Source organism: Harpegnathos saltator, unplaced genomic scaffold, assembly GCF_003227715.2.
Source record: "Harpegnathos saltator strain DR-91 unplaced genomic scaffold, Hsal_v8.6 scaffold124, whole genome shotgun sequence".
NCBI classification, from domain to species: Eukaryota; Metazoa; Arthropoda; class Insecta; order Hymenoptera; family Formicidae; genus Harpegnathos; species Harpegnathos saltator.
The window spans coordinates 74151-100210 of record NW_020229900.1 but is presented as its reverse complement, the minus strand read 5'-3'; the positions used below and the strand labels follow the sequence as shown (position 1 = coordinate 100210).

Sequence of the window (26060 nt, the reverse complement as noted above, 5' to 3'; positions counted from 1 at the left end):
GCCGACGTTGCTCCCGACAAGCCATTTTCTCTCTCTCTCTTTCTCACATGAATGCGGCGTTAAGCGTTCTCTTTTCATGTCGTCTTCATTATGGATTCGATCGAGCCTCGTAAGAGCGCTTTTTTCTCGAGCGGAAATGTGCGTTTCCGGCAGTTTCGGCAGAGAAAAACGGCAATCGTTGAAAAATGTGCCAATCCGATTAGCGTATGTTTCGAACGTCGGCTGGGCTAAAGATTGGCCAATTGGATTCGCGAATTCTGAACGACGGTTGCGTCGTTCGTAATGGGACTTTTTGAATCCGTGTTATTATTGGATTGTTCGGAAAGTAATTTCGGTCTTTTCAAATGAATGGTGTTAATTGCCTTTTTGGTAAATATTATATATAGAAAAGGGTACACCTTACCGATTTTTTTCATTTTGAAATATGTTATAAAGGATGAAATTCTGAGTGACTTCCTGATACAACTATATGGGGGTTGCTTATAGTTTCCGAGATATTTGATTTTAAAGTTTTGGAATTTTGATTATCCTGGAATTAAATTCCAGATATCATAAGCTGACGTTATTTATAGTACAATCCAAACAGTTAATCCAAACATATATATAGAAATATAGGAAACAATACATATAAGCGGGAGAAGGGCTTCGCCCCTCCCCCGTACCCCCTCCCTATAAAAATCCTAACCTAACCTAACTTATTGTATCTTTATATATTGTTGGGCGATGTTGAAAAGATCTCCTTAAAAGTCACAACACCTAATTATATGCAAATATTATAATAAGTTAAGTTGAGCCAGATGATAGATCTTAAGAGAACTTTCTTCAACAATGTCCAAAAATATATAAAAATGCAATAAGTTAGGTTAGGTTAGGATTTGTTTTGGGAGGGGGTGCGGGGAAGGGGAGGTGCCCCTCTCCCGCTTATATGTATTGTTTCCTATATTTAAAGTGAATGAAAACTGCTTGTCTATTTCGAATATACTTCAACGTATAATTATAAAACTTTAAAGTCAATTTTCTCAGAAACTATAAGCGACCCCCATATAATTGTATTAGGAAAAGTCATTCAGAATTTCATCCTTTATAATATATTTTAAAATGAAAAAATCGGTGAGGTGTACCCTTTTCTATATACAGGTTGCGTGAAAAGTTCGCGGAGCGGCATCTATAAGTAAACGGTAGAATTATAAATTGTAGTCGGTTATATAGAATTACTCTTCACATGAACCTAGGTTAGGTTTCATTTCCATCTGTCAATTCTTTTTGTGTTTACAAGCCAATTGAAGTTGACGTGTCAGTATATTTGTTCGCAATGGAAAATTTGAAACAGCGTGCAGTGATTGAGTTCTTTGTTAAAAAAGGTTTAAAGGCAATGGAAATTCATTCCGATATGGTAAATGTGTTAGGGGAATCTGCTTCTTCAAAAACAATGATTGGTAAATGAGCACTTGAGTTTCAACGTGGTCGTAAAAGCATTGAAGATGATCCACGCTGTGGACGTCCAAGAAGCGCATCAATACCAGAAATTATTGAGCAAATACATGTTATTGTTTCTGAAGATACAAATGTGACTAAGCGTGAAATTGCTCATACCATAGGCATTTTAAATGAACGGGTACGGCATATTTTGCATAAAGAATTACAAATGAAAAAGGTGTTTGGAAAAGTGGTGCCGCATACGTTAACAATTCAACAAAAACTCGCTCGAAAGAAAATTTCTCAGCGTCATTTGGATCGTTTTAAGGAGAATAAAACCGATTTTGTGCGTCGTTTTATAACTATGGATGAGACTTGGATCTATCACCATGATCTCAAATTGAAACTGGAACGTTTACAGTAGACTGAAGCTGGATGTTCAGCTCCGAAGCAAACAAAGCATGAAAGGTCGGCAAAAAAGGTTTTGGCATCAGTTTTTTGGGATGCTAAAGGGATTTTGTTAATTGATTATCTGGAAGAAGGTAAAACAATTAACTCTGAATATTATTGTAACCTTTTGGATCAATTGGACGCAAAAATTCGTGAGTAAAGATCTGGTTTGCAGCACAAACAAATCATTTTTCACCAAGACAACGTACCTGCTTACAAAAGTGTTTTGTCAATATCTAAATTCAATGAATTGAAGTACAAATTGCTTGATCATCCACCGTATTCGCCAGACTTGGCACTCAGCGATTCTATCTGTCCCGAAACCTGAAACAATTCCTCTGTGGAAAGCATTTTTTGTCGAATGAAGAAGCTCTAGCAGCCGTAGAGGCATATTTCGCAGACCTTCTAGAAACACACTTCCGCGATGGAATAAAATTATTGGAGAGCCATTGGGCCAAGTGTATTGAAGTTAATGGAGACTATATTGAAGAATAAAATCATTTTTAGAATTAGGTATTCTTTATTTCAGTTTCGCTCTGCGAACTTTTCACGCAACCTGTATTTACCGCCTTTTTAAGCAGTTAACCTCATTCTAAACCTGAAAATCATTTTACATTTTTACAACATACATTTCAAGCTTCATTTGACAAAAAGATATTTTAGAATCTGTTAAATTGTTTTTGTTTGGAGTCGCGTCAAAAATGGAAAACTAAACGTTTACGTCACGTTTTGCTTTTTTATTACCGTAAATGCAAAAATGCAGGCAAGAAAAAAATTATGTGCCATGGAGAGGATGTGTTGACTGAAAGCCAGTGTCAATGTTGGTTTCCGAAATTTCGTTCTGAGAATTTCGACCTCAAAGATGCATTACGTTTTAAAAGGCCAGTTAAGACTGATGAAGACCAAATAAAGGCATTGGTGGATGCAAATCGTCATTTAGCAATACGAGAAATTATTGAGAGATTGAATTTATCGAATTCGACCTTGCATGAGTATTTTAAACAACTTGATTTCGTTTCAAAGCTCGATATTTAGGTTCCACGCGTTCTCAAAGAAAGAAATTACATTCGTCGCATTACCATCTGCGATCTGTTGTTGAAACGTCAGGAAAATGATCCATTTCTGAAGCAACTCATTGGAGATGAAAAATGGATTGCGTACAACAATATTGAACGCAAAAGATCATGCAGTAGACGTGATGAAGCAGCTCAAAGCACATTGAAAGCTAATATCCATCAAAAGAAGGTGATGCTCTCTGTTTAGTGGGATTGTAAAAGAATGGTTTTTTATTTAACTGCTACCAAACCACCAAATGAATGATTCGAATGTGTATTGTCATTAATTGGACAAATTGAATGATTTTATCAAGCAAAAGAGACCAGAATTGGCGAACAGAAAAGGTGTTGTGTTTCATCATGACAACGCTGGACCTCACACAAGTTTAACGACTCACCAGAAGCTGTCAGCGCTTGGATGGGATTTGCTACCGCATTCACCATATTCACCTGATCTGGCACCATCCGATTATCACTTGTTTTGATCACTGCAAAATTCTTTGGATAGTAAAAATTTCGACTCAAACGAACGTGTCAAAAACTATTTAATTCAGTTTTTTGCCAATAAGGACTAAAAGTTCTACGAGCGTGGGATTATGTTATTACCTCAAAGATGGCAAAAGATATGGCAAAAGTTGGAACAAAATGGTCAGACTGGACTTAACAGAATAAAACTTTTCTTTCTATTAAAAATATCGTCTTTCGTTTTCATGCAAAAAACCGAAATTACTTTCCGAACAACCCAATATTATTTATATCTTGCACACATCCATGTCGCACCTTTGCGATCGAAGACGTCTCGCGCGCACGTTAATTACCGCGACGCGATTCCCAAAGAGAAGATGCGAAATGTTTTCGTTATTTCGATGAAAGGAGACTTACTCTTACAGAGTTTGTGGTTTATGTTATTTTATTTCGAGGTAGATTTATATTTTCATCGGCTTCGCTAGAGAGCAATTTAAATGCGACACAATTGTTGAGGCGACTATTTTTCTACTAAATATATTTTATACACACAGCTTCGTGTATAAATTATTTATATAATACGAGGCATACGCGTCTGATTATACATAAGTCGCGTGTGTACTTGGTATTACGCTAATCGTATAATTACTAAAATTACAATGCGATACAGATACGAGTATCCGAACATTGCTTAATATCGAATTGATTGTGTGACATTTCGTTGGTCGACGGGAATATCGCAGCCATAGGCGTCGCGACAGTTCCAAAGTATTCCTCGCTGTCGGTCCAAGTCGTACGTTATTTATTATCGATCGATATAAAATACAGAGCCTGGATTATTGAATCCCGATCTCTCGAAATGTCATGAATTACAGCTGATTATGCGACATCCTGCGCAAAATCAAACTTCGCAATGTCACTCATTTTATCACACCTCCATTAAGGGGTTAGGGGTCAGAATTTTCAAAAAATCGATTTTTTTTGCATTTTCTTGAAATATGATGTCTCGAAAATATTACCTGAAAATTTCAAGTCAATCCAACGAATAGTTTTCGAGATATCCTACATTTACTGAAGGGCTCTCTGACCCTCGACGACAGGTAGCTGGCAGCAGCTGCAAATAACCGGTTTCAATCGGCGTAAGAGGTTAGGGGTAGTCAGAGGCGTAAACAAATGAGTATTTTAAATAATTTATTTTTGACAGTACTTAAATTTATTTTATAAAACTAATAATACGGAGTTATTATATTATGTTTTAACTTTACTTGACCAAAATTTCAAAAAAAAAAATTAATTGTAGACGAAGTTATCACCATCTTTGTTGGACCCCGTTCCACAAGTAGTGCTTTGCGGTGACCATCAGAACATTTTACTAGTTCATCTAAAATCAATGAAACAAAAAAATCATTAGTTTAATAGTTAATCTAGTACTTAATCGAAGCTTTTTTTTTGAAAATTTTTTGAAAATAAACAAAATGGCGGCTTCTGAAAGTTTACTCACGGATTTTCAAGGAAAAAGGCACTAGTTTATTGTTAAAAAAAATAGAAGTTTAAAAAAAAAAGCATCCTTCGATTAAGGATTAGTTTATTATGCTTTCAATAAGCTGTATAAATTTCATTCAAATCCGTCGAGTCGTTTTTGAATTACAGTGGTCACCGACTTTGAAAACATAGTTTCGAGAAAAACGCATTTAAAGGTTTAGTCTAGGCGCGGTATTACCTTTTCGTATAATTTTGAGGTCAGTGGATGAAGTAAAGCTTATTTTATATATTTTGATCTTCTGAATCCGAATATCGCATTAGTTTTTCCGAAAACCCGTTTTCCCAAAAAATTGAAAAACTCAAAAATTTCAAAAATTTTCAAAAATTTATTACTCAAAAACTATAAACTTAAGCTAAATTTTATAAGAATAACTTTCGTTTTAAAATTGCCCAAAATATAAAAAAAAAAATAATTCATCCCCAAAGAGATATTTTTAACAATTGTTTAAACAATTGCCTTTAAACAATTGAATGCCCAGGTTTTCGGAAAAACTAATGCGATATTCGGATTCAGAAGATCAAAATACATAAAATAAGCTTTACTTCATCCATCGACCTCAAAATTATACGAAAAGGTAATACCGCGCTTAGACTAAAACTTTAAATGCGTTTTTCTCAAAACTATGTTTTCAAAGTCGGTGACCACTGTAATTCAAAAACCACTCCACGGATTTGAATGAAATTTATACAGTTTATTGAAAGCATAATAAACTAGTCTTTAATCGAAGGATTTTTTTTTCTTGAAAACTTCTATTTTTTTTAACAATAAACTAGTGCTTCTTTCCTTGAAAATCCGTGAGTAAACTTTCAGAAGCCGCCATTTTGTTTATTAAAAAAAAAAGAAAAGCTTCGATTAAGTACTAGATTAACTATTGAACTAATGATTTTTTTTTGTTTCATTGATTTTAGATGAATCAGTAAAATGTTCTGATGGTCACCGCAAAGCACTTGTGGAACGGGATCCAACAAAGATGGCGATAACTTCGTCTACAATTAATATTTTTTTTGAAATTTTGGTCAAGTGAAGTTAAAACATAATATAATAACTCTGTACTATTAGTTTTATAAAATAAATTTAAGTACTGTCAAAAATAAATTATTTAAAATACTCATTTTTTCACGCCTCTGACTACCCCTAACCTCTTAATAAAAAAAGAAAAATCTCTACACCCTACGATAATTTGTGATCTCAATGTTTTCTCGCAATCGTGAAACGTATGCTCTTGCACTTCGATGAAATAATGCAGCAACGATGAATTCATGTGTGCATGTATGTATGGTGAGAACGTGAGAACTTGTACTGTATATCATATCAAATCTTTGCGGCAGTTATTACGTATCGTGCAACAACATTTTTAAGGGTAGTTTGCTGAAAATGTTGCCGAGGAAACCCTTGAAGTATTTGGCGATACTCGCGCTTGCCGCCGGTTTCAATTCGTCGATGATCTCGTGCGCATTCTGATTCAGGAATTGATTCATCGCCTGTCCGATCACATTGTCGCCGTTCAGCTGGTCCATTATGCGGAATCGGATGCGGCCGAGTTTGAAGTCGACCAGTAGTTTTGTAATCGATATGTAACGAATGCCGTCTCGCACTTCCTCGACACCCTGCGCGCGCGCGATCCCTGCTACCTCATCTGTAAAACGCCCATAGTTGCGAATACGTGTGAATTGAGAGAATAATAGAAAGAGAAATAGAAAGAGAAAGAGAGAGAGAGAGGGGGGGGGAGGGAAGTGAACAAACACTTATCTCTCCTTGAATTTTTCACGGTACGATCGAAAACAAATAAATTAGCTACAACTAAATTACAAGTAATAACAGCAACTGAGTTGTAAAAATAAATGGTCATTTTAATCCTTTCGCTTCGGCAGTCCAGTCCGCCGAAGTGCCATCATTGAACAGAAGCACGCGTCAGAAATGTGCACAGTGCTCGTGGTTTTTGTATATACATTCTGTAAAGTAAGAGCGTGTACGGCATAAATGGCAGTTGGCTTCAAATATCATCCTAGTTTTTTTGTGAGTCGATAGATGAAATCTTTATTGTGAATGCTTTGTCACAAAAGATTCAGTTGGCGTCGAACTCTAACCTGAGAAACACGTTAATCGCCGTTGAGTGCCGCATACGCATCGCGTTACGAGGCTGTGTTCCTTTGTTCCCACCCCAAAGGACCAAAAATGTCATATGCAGTGGCTGCTAAATACATGGGAAAGTCAAAATCGTTCGTCGCTAAGTGGGTTCAGCAATATAAGAAGATAAAAAATGTCGATGACTTGCCAGAACGTGGCTCGATAGGTAAAGTGACGCCGAATATGGAAAAAAAAAATTGTGAATTTGTTTAAGCGGAACCCGAACTTAATGCTTAAAATTTATGAGAAGTGTTTGTTGTCGACTGCTGAACGATGCTTCATAAAAAAAAAACGAGGACTGGATCTTACAGGAAGATAACGACTCAAAACACCGGAGCAAGCTTTGAACCGAGTGGAAAGAGCAGTCTGGCATCGTCACACTTGATTGGCCATCGCAGTCGCCAGATGCAAATCTCATTGAAAATGTGTGGGCATATCTCAAGCACAAGCTTCGAGGAAAAAGAGTGTGCACTTTGAAACAGCTGACACGACAAATTCGTCTCATTTGGAGGTCTTTACCGAACGAATACGCAGTCAACTTAGTGGAAAGTATGCCTCGGAGATGCCAGGCAATTATCAATGCCGGTGGTGACTGGACTCATTATTAATGGTGTAGCATTTTTCTTCTCATGGAGTACAACAAATCCATGTACTTAAGAATAAATTTTTCTACATATTAACCCGTACACGCTCTTACTTTACAAACTGTACGTTTTTCTAAGTCTTAAATAACAACTGTGCTTAATAAAACAATCGTTGCTCTAATATAACAAGTATAGTTTACATTTTTAACATGAAAAGACTTATACAAAATTATATTAGTTATTCTAAAAATATTAGACCAATTACAGTTTACATATTTTTAGATATTTATATATTTACAAGACTTTACGATTAAATGTTTAATATAATTAATAATGTAACGCAAATTAGTCAATATATAATTAGTTAATATATTAAATCTCTAAAAAAAACGTATATTAAATATCGTTTCACTGTCGAATGAATTCGATAGATTGTTTGGAATGAAACAGTAAACGATCGTTTTGATGTCTGAGGTATATTACGTAATACGTTTTGATGTCGTAACAACAAAGACTAGTTTTAATATGTGATTAATCCGATATGTCAATAAAATCAACAAAAAATGTTCTGCCGATAACGAAGAAATTATCATCGACTACAGATGGCACTTGTATACACATCATATGGATGCCGGATATATCCGGCGTTCGTGCTCACAGGTCGTCGCGTGGATGCCGGATATATCCGACTCTTGAAGCGAAAGGGTTAAAGATATAAATATACAGAGGGTCTGGGAAACGAAAAATTGTGAAGACTAATCAGATCAAACTGAAAAGAAAAGTCAAGTACTATTTTGCAAAAATCGCAATAGTTATTAGGTTATTAACGATTGAAAATGACCACATCTAGGCCCTTTTAATCGATAACTTGAGAACTTGTGTACTTATTTGCAAAATGGCAAAAAAGAACTTTTTTGTTCAGAATGACTTGATCTACAATTATATGATTGCTATTGGTCTAGCAATAGATATGAGTATATCGAACTTTGAACTCTGAATCTTAAACTTGTCGCTATGCACAATAGCTGTTATATGATTGTAGATTAGGTCATTCTGAACAAAAAAGTCCTTTACCATTTTGCAGATAAGCAAATTTTCAAGTTATTAATTAAAAGAGCTCCTAGATGTAGTCATTTTCAATCGTTAATATTAATATTAGGTTGGTGCAAAAATGATTGCGGTTTTTATGTATCGAGTATAAAGACGCATAAATCAGTTAAAAATTATATTTGTTAATCAAAATAAAGACCATTGGCCTGCACACATTTCTCCTAATGAGAAACAACCTCTCGAGTTGTTTTACGTGGGTCCGCTTCAATAATGGTTCTTCAATCATTATTGTCTATAGCTGAAGGACGTTCACGATCCTTCTCATTTTCGAGGCTTTCGTTTCCATCACGAAATTTTTAGAATCAGCGTTGAACTATACGTTTACTAATTGACTCTTCGCTAAAAACAAATTTGATATTTCGAGCAGTTTTTGTTGCTTTACGCTCCCAATTTCAACTCATACAACAAAATCGCGCGAATTCGCTTTTTTCTATAACTAATTTAAAATATTATGTCCAACAATACTAAAGAATGAAAACAATAGACATAAGCTGAAATCAGTAGTGCCAATTTCATTGTTTGCAATGATGTATCATATGACTATAACAAAAGTTAATGTTAATAAGTAATTATTTTTGTACCCAACCTAATAACTTAATAACTATTGCGATTTTTGCAAAATGGTACGTAACTTTTCTTCTTAGTTTAATCTGATTAATTTTCATAATTTTTAATTTCCAAAAGATCCCGGACCTTGTGTATATGGTATAGGGTGTGTCAATTTTGACAGAGCTCGTGTCATTGAATCATAGAGCTGATTAAGACAAGCACAAAAATCCCATAACATTTTGCAATATTCGCAATAATTACCGAGATATTAATGACAGAAATCTGACTAGTGAGCGCGCCCCGAGATGGATGATTGAAGCGTTGCAGCCTCTTGAGCCACAGTACGGCTCGTAAGGAAACATAGGGAATGCGGAAATTTAAAAAATTCTGAAACTTTGTGTGGAAGTAAAGTAGTTTATCCGTAAAACTATTTTTTGTTTGTGCGGAATTCTGATAATAGTCGGGTAATACCACCTTTCGAAAAAAACCATTTTCATTTTTAGCATATATCTTTTAAAATATGAGGCATATGCAAAAATGGTTTGTATAAAAGTCGTAGTCTATTTCATACTCTTTGTAACTGTGTATTCAGATTTTGTAAAACTGAAAAATTTTTGAAACCCCCTCCGCCCTCCTCTAATTTTGCAAAATCTGAATGCATAGTTGCAAAGAGTATGAAATACACTATAACTTTTATATAAACCACTTTTGCATATGTCTCGTATTTTAAAAGATATATACTAAAAATGAAAATGGTTTGTTTTTTTTTTTGAAGGGTGGTTTTATCTCCTCAGGCTAGAATTTCGTATGAACAAAAAATAGTTTTGCATTACGGATGAACTACTTTACTTCCACACAAAGTTTCAGAATTTTTTGAATTTCTCCGCGTTCTCCACGTTTCCTTGTCAGTCGATCCAGGCGTAACTATGGCGTAAGAGCGAGATTAAACACGAATAGCTGTCCTTCCCTTCGCCGCGCCCTGATTTCTGTTATTAATAACTCGGTAATTATTGCGAATATCGCAAAACGGCAAGGGCAACTTTTATGTTTGTCTTCTCTATGACTCCATGAGTTCTGTAAAAATTCTTCTGGGACACCCTGTATATAACTATAAAATATCTAGAATGGAGGTACTCACTGAATAGCGCCCAAAATTCGCCGCGACTCTGTATGGGGAAGAGCAGTACATTTCCGTTGATATCGTAGAGACCCTGCAGCTCGATCTTGGGGAACTTTAGGTGAATATCTATTCTTAAAGACGATATGTTGACGCGTACTTTGCTGATGGTGTAGTTTCCCGGTCCTATCGCGGTGATGTTGTTGAATAACGCTCGGACGCGCACCGCGCCCTGGCCGTTTTCGATCTTCATCTCGGGAATCACCAGAGGCTCGATCGGGGGCAAATTCAGCTCCGGGATACCTGCGCGGATGAAAAATTCACCTGTTAGAAAAGTACCTTCGACTACCTTAGTCGCCGGCGAGCGACCGTCAGCAAAAATATAACGCGACTTGGCCGCGACAGCGAAACCAACGCAGTTGTGACTCGTGAAAGGTAACGTTGCGCGAACGCCAATTTCTAGTTCTTCGAAGCTGACGGTGTCCGGTTACGCGACTATTACCGAACACGAACAATTGTCCGGACACTTTCATTCACGCGGTTGTTAATTCGAATCGGTCTCGATTCCTTCGCCATGAATCGCCGTGCATTTACCATGCTGACGATATTTTGCAACGACGTTTGCGAGCGTGCGTAATTAACGTAGCAACGCTCCTCGGCGAAGCCTCCCCGTTCCCTGAGCTCTGACTCACTTGTTGCATAAAATGTATATTGCAAAAGTCCAAATCGTCCGAATCGTCGCAAATTTTCGCGATATTTACGGGGTTACCGATGAAAGTTCACAGCAAGAGCATAGCTCTCTCTTACGACATGAGAAACATGCTTTATGTAACGCACCCGCGCACAATCGGTACTCGCGGCCTACCATTTACGGGCTTACTTCGTCGTCAACTGGTCTTGCCGCTGTATTAATTGGTGTTACGTAAATTCGTCAAATAGCCAAAAGTAGAATCCGACGGCACACGTGCAGCTTGACGTGCGGACGAGAATGTCCGCTTTCGGCAACGAGCACACTCGGTGATTTCTCTCGCGCTTTTCTTTTCTTCTCTTGCCGTTGACACATTCACTCTGAGGATCGTGCTAGAATCGGTCTCGCCGAGGAACGTTCGAATCATTTTCATTCATAAACAAAGTGAAGCAATAAATTGAGCGCGATGAACAATGAAGAGACGCGAAGACACGTGCATTCTGGGGGGGGACTTTAGGAAAAGTTTAAATGAAAAACCTCGGTCGACGTTTTCTCGTTACATTAGAGATATGCAAAAGTTTCCATTCTAGATAGCATTGTGAATTATTTACATGAAAGTTGTGATGCATTCTTGTTAGATTATGTCAGTACTGGTCAACCTACATGAAAACTGATGCATAATCAGTCATATTCATTGATATAAATGTTTTTGATTCGTATGAAGATGGAAGTGTAGATAAAACGCGCATATTCGTCATTGTATGTTGTTTTTATTTCATCAGCGCAAAACCGAGGCAACTAGAATGACTTGCGAGACTTATGCTGAAGGAACGATAGTTGAAAGTTCATGTTGCGATTGGTTTCGGCGTTTTAAAAGTGACGATTTTGACGTGAAAGACAAGGAACGTGCCGGGCGACCGCAAGTGATGAGTTCGGGTGACTTGCAAGCGTTATTGCAACAAGATTTAATTCAATCGAGTGTAGAACTTGCGAAAGGGGTTACACGTTAATCAGAACACTGTAATTCGACGCTTGCATGAGATGGGGAAAATTCTGAAGGAAGGAAAACGGGTTCTCTATAAATGATCCGAGAACACTATTGCCAGCTAAGTCACCATTTGTCTTTCGCTGTTCAATAGACACAAACAAGTCTTTTTTGTATCGAGTTGTGATCAGAGAAGAAAAATGGATTTATGACAATCTCAATCGCAAAAGATCATGGATAAAACCCGGAGAATCTTCTACGTCACAGCCAAAACGAAATATCCATGGTGATAAGATCCTCCTGTGTATCTGGTGGAACATGCAAGGAGCGCTGTATTATGAGCTGTTAAAACCATCTCAGACTATCACCGCGGAATTATACAGTCGACAATTGAGGCGGTTGAATGAACAATTGATCGAGAAACGGCCATATTTTGCGACAAAGAAAAATAAAGTGATTTTCCTGCACGATAATGATGGGCCTCATGTTGCATTGACAACCCGGAAAACTTTAATAGAAATCAATGGGGAGTCCTAGTACGGCATATTCTCCAGATATTGCCAGATATTGCGTCGGATTTTCACTTATTTCGTTCTATGCAGCACAGTCTTTCTGGTACACGATTTCGCAATGTGTTGAGCGAGTGCAACAATTCATCGATAACTTCATTCATTCTAAGAGCAAAGACTTCTCTTATCGTGGAATCCATCTTTTGCCCGAGAAATGGCAAAAAGTAGTAGATAATGTCGGAAAATATTTTGACTCAAGATACCATGTCATTTATAATAACATTAATAAAAGACATTGCCTTGAGAACGGTGGAAATTTTTGCATAGCCCTAATAGTTTCCCAGTAAATTTCGCGCCGAACGTCGAAAGTGTCGAGTTCGCGCGAGTATCGCGCTTTTGGTCATTTTTCTCGCATGCTTCGTTTGGTACTTTTCTGTCATTCTTGAAAACGTATTCGTGATGATGACCGAGTGCCATCGACGATCCAAGTGCGGCGGCAAAATGGCGCGATTGTCGTCACCCCGGCGAGCGCGTTTACGGACGACTCCGGGCGATTTTCGCGCACCACGTGACGCGCAAAAGCGTACACTCACCTTTCACCAGGTACGGCTTGAGATAATTGAACATATTTTGAAAGCACGCGTCGAGTTTTGGGTCTGTCCTGTTGCACGGCTGTATGTACTCGGCTGCAAAAAGGAACAAGAAAATGTCGATTGTAGGAGCGAGCTGATGTTACGCAACACATACAGGCGTATTATGTAATTAATAACAGTCGCCGTAATAATGATACAACAGCGACACATACACACACATATATACGCACGCACAACGTAAAATAAGTCCGATGAACGCAGTTATTTTGCAAGAAACCGAGCATCGGCGCGGTTTCACGGATAACCCGTGCACCTCCCGGTGGCCCTCCGTTAATCTTTCCTAATTTTTAGAAACGCGCGCCGTTCGTGCGCATTCGTCCCGGTTTCGCGGAGATATATCCGCGATTTATCCGCGTGCACTCGCAACACTCTCCGCCGGATACGTGACTTGACATTTGAGCGTAAACGCGATTCTACGGCCACAAGCTTTTCTGCCAGCTGTATTTAGCGGCAACCTTTCGATGTTCCTTCGAGCGTCGAGCGAGTGCGGATCGGGCACACTCTGCGTAACTATGCGGTCGGACGGCTTACAGTTACCTAATTGATTGAATTATACGCGTTTCCCCGCGGCAAGCCGGGAAATACCTGCTACACCGGTGTTTGGCAATTTGCCGAAGGTCCAGCAAAAGATCTACTCTGTCCGTACTTCTCGATATGCGCAATCACAATACGCGCAGAAGTCGCTTGTTGACAAGATCGTGCAATCGTTAGCGCGAGGATAATTGCTGAATCGCTTGCCGCGGCTTTCCGATCATTATTGCGTTCCGCCGCGAGAGTTTCGCGATTTATCGTATTAATGAGCGAATCATCGCGGTGGAAACCGAAGCCACTTAATGTGGGATCGTGTACGTCCGCTCGAATCACTCCGTCACGTCTTCCTACTTCCTGTGTCTTTTATGCAACCACTCTCACTTTCAGTAGCCTCGCGCGAGGCCGTTGTTAACAATCGATCGATGTTACTGCGGGTCGGAAAAGGGATCGCGTTATAGCCGTATCACACTAGCGACTCGCGCGACTGCGGCTGTGGCTGCGATTGCGATTGCGACTCTTCCTCGACCAATCAGAAAGCAGCGACTCGCGGCTGCGACTCGCGACTATCGTTTGGACGGCTGTCCATTTTTTGAGTCGCAGTCGCAACCAATCACAGTACTCCGTATAATCACGTGACCCGCTCGTCATAATCATATTTATTTAATAGTATGTAGAAGTCGGTGATCATTAGAATAATGTTATATCTAGTGTTGTTTTATGTGTTACATATTTTTTTTTTAATGTCAAAACAATTTAATAAGGAGATAGACTATTATTTAGTAGATCTCGTAGAATGTAAACCCCTTCTCTGGGATTGTACATGTGACAGTATGTTAAGATTATTTAGCCGCAGCCGCGATCGCCAATCGCAAGTGTGATTGGAAAACAAGAAATCGCAATCGCAATCGCAGTCGCAGTCGCAGCCGCGAGTCGCTAGTGTGATACGGTCTTTACGTGAGGAAAGATCTTTGGAGCCGTCTTCCCGAAGGAACTTGCTGTTCGTCCGCTCGGAGGGATCCTGCTCCGAGCAACAGATCGAATCGCTCCGTCCTGCGTTTAGAGTTTCCAATCCCGGATACAATTTAGCTTCCCGGGATTTCGGGATTTTCTGGATTCCATCCCGGGATCCCGGGACTAGTCCCGGGATTATATATATGTAAAGAAAGAAACAAGGAATATTCACAAGTAATAGAATTATTTTATTTATAGAACGTTCATAGACTTTTATGAACATTATGACAAATAAGAAGTAAAATTTCAGTAAAAATGAAAGCAACTTACATTAATGATTGCACAAAAACCGTTACAATTAAAAATTAAAGTTTTTGTAATAAAAATAAAAATAATTATTTCTTCTTTTTCACATTGAAAAAGCGATTTTAAAAATAATAAAACATAAATTTTGTTAAAAAATATCTGCTCGAGGATCCCGGATTCAAGTCTGTGTTGCGCCAGTTTATCCGCGAAATTTAAAATAGAAAACTCCCTTAATATTTAAAACAAATAAAAATAATACATGGAATTAAATTTAAAATATAAATACACTTCTCTAGCAAATGCTCTAAAACATCAGTAATAAGTAATAATTATTAAAGTAAAATTTTTGTAAACCGTAAGTATTATATAGACACTAAACATTAAATTTTGAAATCCCGAAATCCCGGGATTTGTGATGTTGAATCCCGAGTATTTTCGGGAACAAAAATTTGGCCGGGATCCCGGGATTGGAAACTCTACTTGCGCTTCTTTCTCGACCACGTGGCCTTTGTCCTCGTTCGCAGGTACGGGCGAATCATTTGCCCTCTCGCTCTCTCGGTACCTCTCTTTCGGGCGTGCTTATGCAATATAAATATTACGTATCTTTTCTCGCTCTCTCCCTCCCTCCCTCCCTTTCTCTCTCTCTCTCTCTCTCTCTCTCTCTCTCTCTCTCTCTCTCTCCCTCTCCCTCTCCCTCTCTCTCTCTCTCTCTCTCTCTCTCTCTCTCCGTCTCACTCGCGTCTCGAAGTGACGCATAAATTTCGAGTCGAGACTCTCAACTTTCGCGGCCTGACCGTCTTCTCAGACGAAGCTGACCGTCGTCAAGGACGTGGCGATCAGATCGGCATAGTAGCGTCACGTGCCCGTAATATGTCAGGTTTCAGTTCCAGTTGACAAATTTACGCGCACGATGCTCCACTCGCGTGGAAAATCGCTGGACGCGTGAATAATCGCGAGGACTCACTCCTATTGTGTGTTGAGCTCGACGATATGAAAATTCGCAAAAGCTGTTTAAGTCATCCTGTCCGCATTGCGATACGTATATTCCAATAACGATACACGCCATCGCCGAGAGCGAGCGGGAAAGTAAACATCCTTGATAAACGGCTGCGGATCGTTCGCATATTCTTCCGCGATCCAAACGCGACCACGGCCCGCCGATTTCGACATTTCGAGTCGATTATTCTTGACCTTTGTCAAGAATGCCCGATAAAGGCTCGACAAAGGTCGAACGGTCGAGAAGGAGAGAGAGAGGGGGGGTGTGGGGGAGAGAGAGAGAGAGAGAGAGAGAGAGAGAGGGAGAGAGAGAGAGAGAGAGAGAGAGAGAGAGAGAGAGGAGAGAGAGAGAGAGAGCGAGAGAGAGAGAGAGAGAGAGAGAGAGAGAGAGAGAGAGAGAGAGAGAGAGAGAGAGAAGAGAGAGAGAGAGAGAGAGAGAGAGGAGAGAGAGAGAGAGAGAGAGAGAGAGAGAGAGAGAGAGAGAGAGAGAGAGAGAGAGAGAGAGAGAGAGAGAGAGAGAGGAGAGAGAGAGAGAGAGAGAGAGAGAGAGAGAGAGAGAGAGAGAGAGAGAGAGAGAGAGAGAGAGAGAGAGAGAGAGAGAGAGAGAGAGAGAGAGAGAGAGAGAGAGAGAGAGAGAGAGAGAGAGAGAGAAGAGAGAGAGAGAGAGAGAGAGAGAGAGAGAGAGAGAGAGAGGAGAGAGAGAGAGAGAGAGAGAGAGAGAGAGAGAAGAGAGAGAGAGAGAGAGAGAGAGAGAGAGAGAGAAGAGAGAAGAGAGAGAGAGAGAGAGAGAGAGAAGAAGAGAGAGAGAGAGAGAGAGAGAGAGAGAGAGAGAGAGAGAGAGAGGAAGAGAGAGAGAGAGAGAGAGAGAGAGAGAGAGAGAGAGAGAGAGAGAGAGAGAGAGAGAGAGAGAGAGAGAGAGAGAGAGAGAGAGAGAGAGAGAGAGAGAGAGAGAGAGAGAGAGAGAGAGAGCGAGAAGTCGTCAGCTGTTTCGTGTCGGTGTTACGTTGGAAGAATCTGGACCACCTGATGCATCATCGGCGTGGCTATTACGTCGCCACTTTCACTCGAGGCACCCGCTTGATCGCGCGCGAAAACGAACGCTCTCGCACGATGGAAGACAAAGGGGCCGATCGCGAGCGCAGATTTCGCGGGTACGATGTTTTTCCGATTTCCGCCATCAGGCCGCGAGTCTTCGCTTTCCTCCGGAAAAGCGTGATTATATAGGCTGAGGATATGGTCCGACACGTTTCTCCCTTGCAAACCTCCGTGACTCGATCGATCTTGCTGAACAACTCGCTGACGGATCAATCTCGTAATTAAGGATACGTATCAGAGCACGGGGATAATTCGACAAAGAAAGAGAGAGAGAAAAAGAGGGAGAGAGAGAAAGAAAGAGAGAGAGAGAGAGAGAGAGAGAGAGAGAGGGAGAGAGAGAGAGAGAGAGAGACTCCTTCGCACGGGAAGACACGTCCCTCTTCCGTTCGTGAAAGATCGAGCGAGGAGGCGAATTTCGACTCGAGACTCGCGTTTTCTCGCGGTGCCTGACCGGTCATCTCGAAAGGATACGCTATGTACGTAGGGTATACCGAGTAGAGAATCGGCGCACGTTTGTGTATATCGTTGTAACACCGGCTTTAAAGCGGTACTTTCTCCGGACGATTGCTGGCGATCCTCGGCACCGGCAATTACGCAATCTCTGACATAACCTTCGCCACGCTGTCGAGGAACGTTACGCCATGTTTCGCGAGATATTATATCGGCGAGGACCAAATGTGCATGTCGCGAGCCGGCCGACATCGGCTCGCCTCGCGTGTTACTTTGCCGCGCTAATTATAAGCCAGCCGTCGCCTGGTCACCGCTGATCGTTGCTGAGAAAACATTGCCGGACAGGAAAAAAAGGTACATGCATTTTCAATGTTAAAGGTGACGCGCCAGATGTGCAGCATAATAACCAGGAAATGCTAATTTTCGCGATTAAATTTCGAAAATATAACATACATCAGCATCTGTGATTTCATCTGCAGACGTATGTAATATTTCTTTTTCCCTATCTTTTTTTGTCTGATGGCGTATTCGACGGGGTGTATGAATTTTAAGCCTAGGTTTTTGAGTCGAACATGCACGGGTGAGCTTTGTGATTGGTTAGTAGAGCCTTGTGACGTCATTAATCGACCCGGTTAAAACCCATGCCGCTTGAATGCGCCATGAATGACCGATTTAATCACCGAATTATGCAATGTTATAATATATGAATTATGCAATGTATACAACATTATGTAGATCGACGAGTGTCTTCTCACTTGGTCGTTCTTCTTAATCGCGGTCAATAATGGATTGAGTGTTTTCTTATGGCGGATATCGGATACACCCAAAAAAGTATTCTACTTGTAAAATGATTTTTCTCATAATTTTCTATTCTAAGCGAAGCCTTTTAGAGGAAAAGAATTTCTCTTTCGATAAAGCGATTAAAGTTACTCATCTAAAATTAGTATAAATTATTATACTAATATTTATTATATTAGTTTATTATATTATATTAGTATTATATTAGTATTAATAAAGTTACTCATCTAAAATTTATTAGATATTATTCTAACTGTTTCCCCTCTTATTTCAAGAGGATTCCCTCTTGTATCGATTAATTTTCCTCCTCTATCAAGAGGAATATGTTGGATTTGAATGTCCGCTTATTTATACTTATTTATGCTTTTATGCTCTATCTCCAAATATGAACGAAAAAATAACTATATACTCATGGGTCAGAATATTTAGAATGATTTTTAAGAAAGGCACGTGTGTTGCTGTAACATATAATGAAGATAATTTACTCATATTTGATCGAATACAGTTTATAATCTATTGTAAGAAGTTGGATAATATATTCTTCCTTTTAACTATGTTTCATACAATTGATTATGATGAACATCATTGTAGCTATGAAATCTATAACAAAACTGATTGGAAGTTTATTTGTTACGATGATCTTATTTCATTCGTGTCTACTAATGATAGAACTGGAGCCTGAAGTGCACCTATATATATATGTATATATATATTACTTTTCGCTATATATTATAATAATTTTTTCAAATTAATCAGTAAGAATAAAGTACAGTAAGAATAAATAATAATCCTCTTAAAAAGATATTAAATAATCTGTGTATAAGAGGAAATTTTTATTAAAATCAATAAAATTTATATATATATAACATATTATAGCATTATATATATAACATATAATTCCTCTAACTTTAAGAATAATGTGTTTATAACATTTTTCTCTTAATTTTAGAGGAATCCTCTTGAATCCTCCATATATAAGAGTAAAATCTTCTAAAATTTAAATGATTCCGCTTGTTCTGAAGTTACTTTTTTCTGCGTGTATGAAATAACGAAGCTGAGTAAATTGAGCAACGTTCCAGCACTCGAGCCAAATTCGCGATTTGTGGAAACGACATTTATGGATTGACCGGTGGCATTTTTCAGAAAAATATCGTGAGACAGAGAGAGAGAGAGAGAGAGAGAGAGAGAGAGGAGAAAGAATTCACGCGGCCGATAGAGCACCGATAGAGTCGCGCGACGGCAGAAAGTGCGAGTGCAATCGAGACAACGAGCTTCCGTCACGTAATTGCGAGCCTTACGTTCATTGTTTGTGTTTCTTCGAGCTATGACGAAAGAGAAAGGTAGATACGCTCTATATGTTCGGCGAATGAAAACGCGAATGAAAATGCAAGGTGAGATTACACTCGCGCGTGTAATCATTTCCTATTATCTTTCGCGCGCGCGTTAGCAGCGTGTCTACGTGCTCGGTGGGAAAAAGAACGGGGAAACGCAGAGGCAACTAATGAGAAATGGAAACAGGTTGCGCAAACTAGTGAATGAGTCTCGAAACACCGACAAATCGTAGTCGTTCGTGAGAATCGTCAAAACGAAGCGAGCTTCGTCCGGAGCGCGTGAAGGAGAAAATATCAATTTTCGCACGCGACCTTTTTTGGGTCTTGATAACTTTCGTTAAACGACTGTTACAGCAATCCGAGAAAAATAGCGACTCTACTCGGTCGTTGAGATACAAAATTGTCCAGAATATAACACAAAGTAATACGTTCCCTATATAATTTGGCTCCTGCTTGCGTTAATCTGCATGATAAAATGATGACAATTAAACCATTACCCGAACGTTTCCTTTGTCCTTCTTCGCAAAAAAGCAAAGTGGAAAATTGTTTTAATATTTAACGACCGGCGTTATTATATCGGACAATGCCGTTGGCTGGTGCGGTGTTGTTAAGAATCATCATCGTCCATCGGCTTTTCATGCATGCATGCAGCGAAACTAATGAATATTACCACCGTGATGTCTAATAAACGCTCGCGCCGCATAGTAATCATCAATGCGTTGACTCAACATTTCAGTCTCCAACGACCTCGCCTGCGACAAGAACACACGGTCGTCCCTGCACGGGAAAATCTCGGGAAATCTCGCGAAACTCACGAGTCTCAAAGTCCGGTTCGTTGATCTCGCTGGCGGGCTTCGTCGCGTTTTGATGCTCCTGGCAGGACACCAGAGCGATAGCCCAGCAGCAGAGTCCCAGCAGCAGGACAAGAGCTACCCTCGTATGCGCCATATCCTTGACAATATATATGCACCACTGTGTATTCCCTCGGGAAAGGCGACACGCTCACTTCCTTCTCGCCGCGATCGCGTCTGCAAAAGAAAGGAAAAATACGACAGATCCATCCTAGAGATCGGTGTGGAGATCGATTATCTCCCGCGAGAGGAGAAACACTTACGAAATGACGCTCGTAAGTGTGCGTGCGTCCGTGAATTAGTTCGGCGACTCTTCTCTTAGGAGGACCCGTTGCGCGCCGGAAACATAATCGCGAATGCGTACCGCGATATTCAACTTGACGTTCGCGTGCGTAGAGACAGAAGTGCGGGGAGGGCACACGGCCGGGCGACTACTTTGTGATAAACTAAAGACCAGACCCCTTCATATTCTGTCTTATATGCGGGGGTTCCCCTACTCTGACAAGGTGCCACTACTGCCAGTTTTAAAGAACCGCCGTGTTGTAGCCGCCTTCTCTTTCCTCCGCATCCACCGTTAACGCGTGTCCAGTCAGTCAGATAAATATTCTATGCGTACGAAATTTGCATACGACTGCGACTGGTATAATATATGGATATGGAATGAGCTCATAATAGGTAGGGCAATAAAGGAGAACAACAGTGAAAAAATTTTCTGATCAATCGGTCAATGGATTATTCCGGTCGTGAGCGCCGGTTCGTGTCGCCGACGCGAGTCGTGGTCGGAGTTTCGCGAGGCTTCGGCTCGCTTTGTTCCCCTTCAGGACACGAAGGATGTTCACTCTCCGATTGGGATCTTTTTGACGTTATTTGGCCCAACAAAGCTCAAGCGTCGAGTCTCAAAACTGATGTTCGTATGTATCGAGAGCATGACGCAGAATTAATTTTGCTTTCCTATTTTGCTAGTTTCCTTTCATTCGATATGGTAATTGAAATGCACTTATATATAATAAATGTTGTCGATATATATGCGCAACTCAATATGCAACTAATACGTCAGGAATACATTGAGACGATCGACACGATGTGTCGTTACGTACATTAAAAAAAATTACGTACATTACGTGTCATTACGTACATTAAAAAATATTGGAACATATCCGCGTCGTCAAACATTTATATATAATATTACATATAATTTATATTACGATATATACTGAGATGATAAAAGTGGAGATATGCAAATTGCATGATTACGTGACACTGCGTGACACTGCGTCATTAGGTTTTTTCTAAAGTAAATACTATTAAATACTACTAAATTATCTTTATGTGTCATTGCAAGATATTGCAATAACACAAAGATATACGCAGAATTTTCAATATGCCTTATAAGGAAACATAGGGAACTCGGAAATTAAAAAAATTATGAAATTTTGTGCGGAAGTAAAGTAGTTTATTCGTAATGCAAAATTATTTTTTATTTGTGCGGAACTCCAGTCTGAGGGGTGAAACTATCCTTCGAAAAAAAAAATCATTTTCATTTTTAGCGTACATCTTTTAAAATATGAAGCATATGCAAAAATGATTTATATGAAAGTTGTAGTTTCTCATACAAAATTGAATCATTTTTGAAACCCCCTTCATTCTCCTCCAATTTTGCAAAATCTGAACACACAGTTGCAAAGAGTATAAAATATACTACAACTTTTATATACGTACATAATACTTTTGCTAGCCTAATTTAAAACATATACTACAAATTGACGTATGACTTACCTAGTCGTCAATAAACTCGAGAGATGGTTTCACGTCCTGAGACTTCGGAATTGCGCACGAACAAGAAATAGTTTTGCATTACAGATGAACTACTAGGTGCGCAACTAAGTTTCCGAGTTTCACACATGGATGGTGCTAACGACACATGTAGTCGACATACATGTCTGAAGTTGTGTTTTTTTATAGCTTGGACATCTGTTAACAATAACCAGTCCGTAATACCAACACATATCGCAACGCAAAAATATTTTTTCTAACAACGAAGATGTCGAGTTTTGTGCCAAATAAACAGCATTTGCGGGAAGCTTTGCTTTTCTGCTTTAACTTGAAAAAAAGTGCAGCTGAAGCACGTCGTTTGCTTGAGGAAGCTTACAGCGAACACGCACCATCGAAAACTACCTGTGAAGATTAGTTTAAACGCTTCAGAAGTGGCGATTTCGACACTGAGGACAAGAAGCGCTCCGGAAGACCACTAAAAACAATTAAGGACGCCGATTTGCAAGCGTTATTGGATGAAGATGATACGCAAACACAAGATCAACTTGCGGAGATAATAAACATGACTCGCCAAGGTATTTTCAAATATTTACATGCCATGGGAAAAATTCAAAAGGAAGGAAAATGGGTGTCACATGAGTTGACCGAGAGACAGATGGAAAATCGAAGAGCCACTTCCGAAATTTTGCTTTTGCGGCATGAAAGAAAGAGTTTCCTGCATCGAATTGTTACTGGCGATGAGAAGTGGATATATTTCGATTATCCCAAACGTAGAAAATCGTGGCTTTCACCTGGCGAAGCATCAACATCGACGGCACGGCCAAATCGCTTCGGAAAGAAGACAATGCTCTGCGTTTGGTGGGATCAGAAAGGAATCGTGTACTATGAGGTGCTGAATGAGCGGGCGAAACTGTCAATGGGCATCGCTACCGATAACAACTAATCAATTTGAACCATGCATTGCTCGAAAAACGGCCAGAATAGGACACGAGACACGAACGAGTAATATTGCAGCACGACAACGCTCCGTGCCATTCGCACTTCCATCGTCCAGGACCTAACTAACAAAACGCTGAAATGGGATCTGCTACCGCATCCGCCGTATTCGCCAGACCTGGCCAAAATTGGTTGCATGAATGGTTTCGGTCCAAAGACGCGTCGTTTTATCGTCGCGGTATTCATGTATTGCCAGAGAGATGGCAAAAATGTATAGTTAGCGAGGAACGATATTTTGAATAAACCATTTTTTGTATTTCTCTTAGAATTTTCCATTTTTCATTGATCAAAAAACCCGGAAACTTAGTTGCACATCTAGTACTTTACTTTCACACAAAGTTTCATATTTTTTTGAATTTCCGGGTTCCCAACCTTTTCTTGTTAATAACAATGATAATGGCGAGTGGATTATTACATGACAGTTGCAAAATCATATTTTGCGATGTTTAGCTGTGGACTTTATCAAACAATTTGATAAAGTTCACAGAAGATTGCGTCTAATGATTGCTTTGCGAAACACTCTGTCATATTTTAATGCAAAAAGAAGGAAAAAGGAAAGGATTGCTTGTCATTCTTTTGATTTATGGAGCATTAATCGGAGCAGTCATATTCATAGCCAGTAATCTTCCATTCGAGATGAAGTTTGATGTAACATGAGAAATGTTTTGTATACATTATACTGTAATCAGGAATTTTTTATGTTATGCTGTAATTTTATGTACATTATACACAGCTACAGCTCATTATTTATGAAGGATATTGTAACATTACCAGCTAAGGCATTTTCCGCGGATGATTCAATAAACAAAAAACATATGTATATATTCCCTGATTAAGAAATCCGTCGGTGTCTTGTCTATAAATATCGAAGGATAACCGAAAGAGCCGATTAGGCTGCGAATTTTATTCCGCGGTGATCGAAAGTAAGCTCGTTCCGACCATAAAAATCAAACGTTCCATTGTCTCTTCGTATTCGTCCTCTCGGGGAAGTCTTTATCACTCATTATGTTTCGTCTATCACGCGCGATATATGAATGAGATTATTCGTAAATGCGTGCCGCGGTTGTACGTGACAAATAATGTCAAGGTGTGTGGCAGGTCGACTCTCAGACCGTCGTACATAATTCCTCACTTTTATTTGTTTTTTATCCTGAGTGATCTCGTTTCCGTGAAACTATTCAGGATTTACATCGCACATTTAATCGGAATCTCACACGATGAGATGATAATTGAGCGAGAAGCTATTTATTAGAGGCTAATTTGTAGACAATCTTCTGCAAGGCTGCGACTGGTTTCATAAGAGCGGCGTATGAGATGTGATAAAACCGCGATGTTGAGTAGCAAAGATGGAAAAGCTGTTTGAACTGGCCGCGTTGGCGAAGGCGAGCTTTCGCGAACGTTAAAGTCTGCCGAGAGTTTCTGACTTACAACGTCTCTCCTTTTCGGCGATCAGCCAGAGAGAACCTCGTCGAGTGACTTCCTCGTGGCAACCAAGGCTTTTCCGCAGCCTTGGCGATGCTCTCGGCATAATCGCGACGACGTTCGGCGGTTCTTAAGAATGTAAACAAATTGCATGGCTTCAATGCAACATTGCTGGTACTTATTGATTAACCTATTAATTGAATGAATAACACCACGGAACGTTTGCATATATTCGCGAACTTTAGCTAATCGGCGATAAAACTCGTTCATACACCCAAAAAAAGTATTCTATTTGCAAAATGATTTTTTTCATAGTCTCATATTTATACGCGAAGCTTTTTATAGGAAAAGGATTCCTCTTTCGACAAAGCGATTAAAGTGAACCATTCATCTAAAATTTGTTAGATATTATTCTAACTATTTTCCTTTTATTTCAAGAGGATTTCTTCTTATATCAATTAATTTTCCTCTTATATGAAAAGGAATATGTTGATTTAAATGTCGGCTTATTTTCTTCAGTCATTCTCTGTCTCAGGACTTAGACATGAACGAAAAAATAACCATATCCTCATTGGTTAGAATATTTAGAACGCTTTTTAAAAAAGATGTGTGTGTTGTTTTAACATATAACGAAGATAATTTACCCATATTTGGTCAAATACAGTTTAGAATCTATTGCAAGAAGTTGAATAATATATATATCCCTTCTTTTAACTATGTTTCATATAATTGGTTATGATAAACATTTTTGTAGCTATAAAACTCATAACAAAACTGATTAGAAATTTATTTGTTATGATGATCTTATTTCATTCGTGCCTACTTATTGTCAAACTAGAGCTAGAGGTACATTTATATATATATATTGCTTTTCGCTATACATTATAATAATTTTTTCAAATTAACCAGTATAACTGGTAAGAATAAAGTTCGGTAAGAATAAATAATAATCCTTTAAAAAGATATTAAATAATCTTTGTATAAGAGGAAATTTAAATTAAAATCAATAAGATTTGCATTATATATATAACATATATATAACATATATTTTCTCTAACTTTAAGAATAATATGTTTAGAATATTTTCCTCTTAATTTTAGCGGAATCCTCTTGAGGCCATATATAAAAATAAAATCCTCTAAAATTTAGATAATTTTGCTTGTTCTGAAATTCCTTTTTTTGGGTGTATATTTTTTTTAAATTCCGTTTCTAAACCTCACACAGCCGCGGACGGAATTTTCCACTGAAAAGCATTCGCTTCCCGCAACGTGTTAACATTGCCGGCATCGAACGTTCGCTATTTTGAAGG

At 39.1% G+C, this 26060-nt stretch overlaps 1 protein-coding gene across 3 annotated transcripts; it reads right to left on the bottom strand.

Annotated features, from left to right (window-relative positions):
- Positions 1-4165: 4165 nt before the first annotated feature.
- On the bottom strand, positions 4166-21018 carry LOC105190862 (protein takeout). Of its 3 annotated transcripts, XM_025306292.1 has the most exons (6): positions 20824-21018; positions 20525-20737; positions 13192-13284; positions 10438-10719; positions 6265-6565; positions 4166-4767 (listed from the first exon to the last, which is right to left on the bottom strand). In XM_025306292.1, the coding sequence occupies exons 2-6, from the start codon at positions 20655-20657 to the stop codon at positions 4764-4766; spliced, it is 813 nt and encodes a 270-aa protein (XP_025162077.1). In that variant the 5' UTR covers positions 20658-20737; positions 20824-21018; the 3' UTR covers positions 4166-4763. The 3 variants fall into 3 exon arrangements, with proteins under 3 accessions (XP_025162077.1, XP_011152151.1, XP_011152153.1); XM_011153849.3 differs by lacking the exon at positions 4166-4767 and having other exon boundaries at positions 4774-6565; XM_011153851.3 differs by lacking the exons at positions 4166-4767; positions 20525-20737; positions 20824-21018 and adding an exon at positions 20380-20455 and having other exon boundaries at positions 4774-6565.
- Positions 21019-26060: the final 5042 nt, after the last annotated feature.